The sequence below is a fragment of the Gracilinanus agilis genome, unplaced genomic scaffold (genome assembly GCF_016433145.1).
Source record: "Gracilinanus agilis isolate LMUSP501 unplaced genomic scaffold, AgileGrace unplaced_scaffold12694, whole genome shotgun sequence".
Taxonomy (NCBI): Eukaryota; Metazoa; Chordata; class Mammalia; order Didelphimorphia; family Didelphidae; genus Gracilinanus; species Gracilinanus agilis.
In genome coordinates, this window is record NW_025343247.1 from 1 (window position 1) to 4,534 (window position 4,534).

The 4,534-nt window shown below is 60.8% G+C and overlaps 1 protein-coding gene across 1 annotated transcript; it reads right to left on the minus strand.

The window, feature by feature from the left end:
- Nucleotides 1-423: 423 nt before the first annotated feature.
- On the minus strand, nucleotides 424-4,163 carry GATA1 (GATA binding protein 1; the record flags this gene model as incomplete). Its single annotated transcript, XM_044683084.1, has 4 exons — nucleotides 3,854-4,163; nucleotides 909-1,307; nucleotides 666-811; nucleotides 424-585 (listed from the first exon to the last, which is right to left on the minus strand). Coding segments are annotated over exons 1-4 (915 nt in total), but the record flags the coding sequence as incomplete, so codon positions are not given.
- Between the last annotated feature and the right edge of the window lie 371 nt (nucleotides 4,164-4,534).

A 4,534-nucleotide genomic window follows, 5' to 3' on the forward strand; every position in this document is an offset into this window, starting at 1 on the left:
CTTAGAGATTCCCAGGGCCAGTCCAATCTAGAAGAATCTCGAGAGCCTCCCCCCAGACGGATTGGGACCTGCCCCAAAGGCCCCCCCCCACCCGCTCTCCACACACACACACACACACACACACACACACACACACACACACACACACACACACACACAGAGCCACCCAGATAGCGCCCTCCTCTTATCCTCCAGCAAACACAGCAGAGCTGGAGAGAGGCTTGGGGGAGATGAGCCAGGCCCAAATCCTTCATTTCCAAGAGGGCCAAACACTTAAGGCCCAGGGAAGCTAGCCCAGCCCCGCCCCCCCCCCCCCGAGAGCGAGCTGTGGAATCCAGGTCTCCCCCCAATCTGGACAGGCTAGTCGGGGCCTCAGACTCGAGCCCAAGCCCCCTCGGTTGTGGAGGGGCAGAAGGCCCAAACCAGGAAGGTCATCCTCAACCTGGAGGGGAGGCTTACGTTGTGCAGCTTGTAGTAGAGACCGCAGGCATTGCACACGGGCTCCCCGCTGGCGTTGCGTCGCCACAGCGTGGTGGTCGTCGTCTGGCAGTTGGTGCACTGGGTGCCTGCCCGCTTACTGACAATCTGGAAAGAGCCGGGGGAGCCGATTGGCGCCATCGCCCACCCTGGAGCCCGGGCTGCCCGCTCCTGGCCTCCCTCCTCACCAGGCGCTTCTTGGGTCTGATGAGGGGCCGGTTCTGCCCATTCATCTTGTGGTAAAGGCCACAAGCATTGCACAGGTAGTGCCCGGTACCGTCTCGACGCCACAGTGGGGTAGCAGTCGCTCCGCAGTTCACACATTCTCTGGCCTCTGGGTGGGAGGAAAGGCAAGAAGCTGCACAGAACTGGAGAGCCGAGCCCCAGCTCGGCCCCTCGACCCTTTGCCTCCCCTGACCCCAGATCCTCACCACAGGGAGACAGGGGGAGCGCCCCGCGTAGCTTCGGAGAGTAGGTACTGCCTCCACCTGCCACTGAGAGGGGGCTTCCAGCAGGCGAGAAGAAGGTAGCAGTAGTGAAGTCCGGGGAGCTCGCTGCCACGTAGTGGGAGGATCCCACAGCTGCCGGGACCCCCAGGGTGAGCAGGTCTGGGCTCAGCCGCTCTGTCTTCAGGGTCTCCAGGAAGCCCCTTGGGCTCCCTTTCACCTCAGGGCCCTCGGGAGCTGGCTGGGGGGAGGCCTCTCGAACAGCAGGGGCTAGGGCTGAGGCCGGGTACAGCCCCGTCTTACCGTAGGCCCAACCTGCTGCCGCATACGGGGCTCCCCCGAGCCCTGCATCCATCCAGTTGAGAATTGGGTATACCTGGCACACTGTAAGGAGGGGGAGGGGGGAAGGATGTGACGGTCAGGCCTCGGAACCCCCCGGCGTGACCTCCCAGGTTTGGTTTTCATTACGAACCTGTGACTTCCTTGGTGTGTCCCACCAAGACAAAGCTCTCCACCAGTACAGAGCAGCGGCTGTTTCCCAAGTCTCCACCTACTTCTAGTCAGGGTTACTGAAAGGTGAGGTGACTGCTCTGGGGTCATACAGCCAGTGTCTGTCAGAGAGAGGGCTGGAAACCAGGGCTTCCTGGCTTTGAGACCCCTTTCCCATTCGCTCTGTCTCCTTGGGGGCCCCCCACCGGCGTCCTCTGCTCGCACAGACCCTCCCCTGTCCCCATCCGAGTCCCGGCACCGCTGCCGCCAGGCAGGAGAGGACCACTTGCGCTCTCGTGCAAGCCTTATCCGGTGCCTGGCCTGTTACAGAAAGCCTTGGGGGGGCGGCGGGGGGGGGGGCGGGGAGGAGAGGGAGAACGAAGCGCTCGGAAAGAGGATCTCAGCTGATCCCTGAGAGATGCCCGTCGGCCAGCACCCCACATCTCATACGGAACCCCGACTCCCTTCGAGCATCCCCTCCGCTCGGGCGTTTCCCTTCCCTCCCAGACTGGGCCCTCACTTGCAGCTCCTGCTTTGCTGGGAAACGGAAACTCCCTTCTCCCCCATTCTGAATGCCCTTTTCTCCAGGCTCAGAGGAGAGGCTCCCCTTTGCCCCTGCCCAGGTCAAACCCCCTCCTCCCGGCTGCCTCCTGAGAGGCTAGAGGCGTGGCACACGTGCGTCCACACGTTCCTGGGCACGGCCAGTGTCCCAGAGTGGCTTGCTTCGCCTTTTTCCTTTTTCCCTTTTCCCACGAGGGGAGGAGGGCAGTGGGAGAGAGAGAAGATAAAGGCTTGCTGACAAATCGGGGAGGGGCGGGGGGAGTCGTTCTTGAAAGCTCTCCACCCGATAGGCCATCTCCTTCTATCTCAACCACGAGCAGAGATGCACGGACCACGGTCCTTGGGGTCCTGGAGGCTCTTTTGCGGGAGGGGGTCCGTGATTGTCATGAAAACGGGAAGATGGTTTCATTTCAAGGAAAGTCAATGGCAACGGACAGAACCCCTAGAAAAGCTCTCTGGCTGGGCTCCATCGCCCTCGGGCGTGAAGGGATCGCCGAGTTTGAGGATGGCTGCTCTGTGGCCTGTAGTCACCCCAGCTGCTCGGGCTGGTCCTCAGTTTTGTGAAACTGTCTACCACCCCCTTCCTCCTCTGCCTTCCTCAGGAGCCTTCCCTCTCCTGCTTTCTTCTCCTACCCAACAGACTTCCTTCTTGGTCTCCTTTCCTCATCATTCTCCATCTCCATCTGCCCCCTAAGCCTGGGTGGCCTGTCCCAAAGGGCTTTCCCCTTGGTGACTTCCTTTGCTCCGTGGGTGCAGTAACCCCGATGCACATGACTCCCGGAGCTCTCCATTCAGCCACGATCCCTCTCCTGAGCTCTAGTCCCCCGGCGCCAACTAACTACCCGGCCGGATCTCTTTCTCCACTGGCACGGCGGCGGCGGCGGGACGTCCAAAAGGGACCTCGTGATGTCCTCCCTCAGAGGAAGCTCGCGTCTAAGCTTCCCACTTTATTCCCCTTGTTCAAACCCAGCCTTCAGAGGCCAGTCTTCAGCACTGGTCCTCGGCCCTCAGCCCTCCCTCTGCCGCCGCCGCCACCACCAGCACGACAACCTTTGGGCCCTGATGATGCTCTTCACTGAGGCCGTCACCACAGCCTTCTCACTGGCCTCCCTGCCTCGAAGCCTCTCTTTCCAGACCATCTTCCTCTCAGCTGCCGAATCGAATCCATTTCCCTGGTCTGACCGGGACACTCTCCAGCTCGGTAAACTCCAAGGGCTCCCTGTGGCTTCTAGGCTAATGGGCAAACTCCTGAGGCTGGCCTTAAACACCTTCCGTGTGTGGGGAAAGATGTATTACGTGGCAGTACATATAGAACCTATTGCTGATTGTTTGGTTTCTCGGGGGGGGGGGGGGGGGAAGGAGGGAGGAGGAGAATCTGGATCATCAGATGTCAAAAGCCCCCAAGCCTCCATGTGTCTGGCCTACTTGCCCACATTTCTTCTATATGGCTCCTTCTCCCAGGATCTCTCATTGAGGCAAACTAGGTAGCTAGCTGTTCCCCACACTGGACGGATAGCGTTTGCGCTCCGCCGCTGTCCCTGCCTTCCCAGAACTCCGAGCTGAGCCCCTGGCTCACCTGGTGGCTGCCCCACCCCATCTGGCCTCCGAATTTTTGTCTTCCTTCCAGGTTCAGCTCAGGACCACCTTGACCAGTGAAATGAAGGTTTGCCTAACCCTGATCTGACCAGGTGAGGAGAGGGAGAGCAAGGGTGCTCGATACCACATGTGGAAGACTGAGACCAACAGATCCTTCCAGGGAAGGACACCTACTAGGTGCCCAGCAGTGGCCAAGTGCTTTTTGAAGTCTTCACTAATGCAGTACACGTCACTGGTGCCACCCCACAAGCCTAGAAAACCCTCCTCCCCACCCTCGAGGATACCTGGGGAGTGTCTGTAGGCATCAGTGGCTGGTCCCCGGTGGTAGTAGGTCAGTGTGGTGGCAGTACTGGTGCTCTCAGAGCCCTCGGCCCCCGGGAAGAAGAGGCCCGGTTCTTCTGTTGCATTGGCAGAGGCCGAGGAAGGCAGCAGGGTAGGCTCAGCGAAAGGGGCCAAGGCTTCTGGCTCCCCCAGGCCAGGTGGGAAATCCATGTGGGAACCCAAATGGGGGCAGCAACAGCAGTGGCGGCGGTGGTGGCAGCAGAAGCAGTGACAGTGCTGCCTCCCTGGGGGGAGGAGGGCAGGACTGTCAGGCCCCAAGAGACCTTCCTCAGCCTGGTCCCAAGGTCCTCCCCTGGCCATGGTGTTGACTCTCTACCCCAACTAAGCAGGCACTCCAGGGGCCTCACCTTGGGCACCTGCAAGGCCATGGGAGCAGATGTGAAGGCTAGCTGAGGAGGGTGGCTGTGCCTAGCATCCCAGTGGCCCTCGGGCACTTCCAGTCTCCAGCCTCCCCTCACCCTCCGGGACTAGAGTGGGAGCTCCTTCAGTCCCCTCCTCCCCCCCCCCCCCCAGTTATCACCCCAAGGCAGAGATAACCCTTATCTCAGGGCTGGGGGATATGAAAGCCTCTTATCAGCAGCCTGGGACTAGTGAGTTCCCAGCAGAGCCTGGGACTCCAGGCG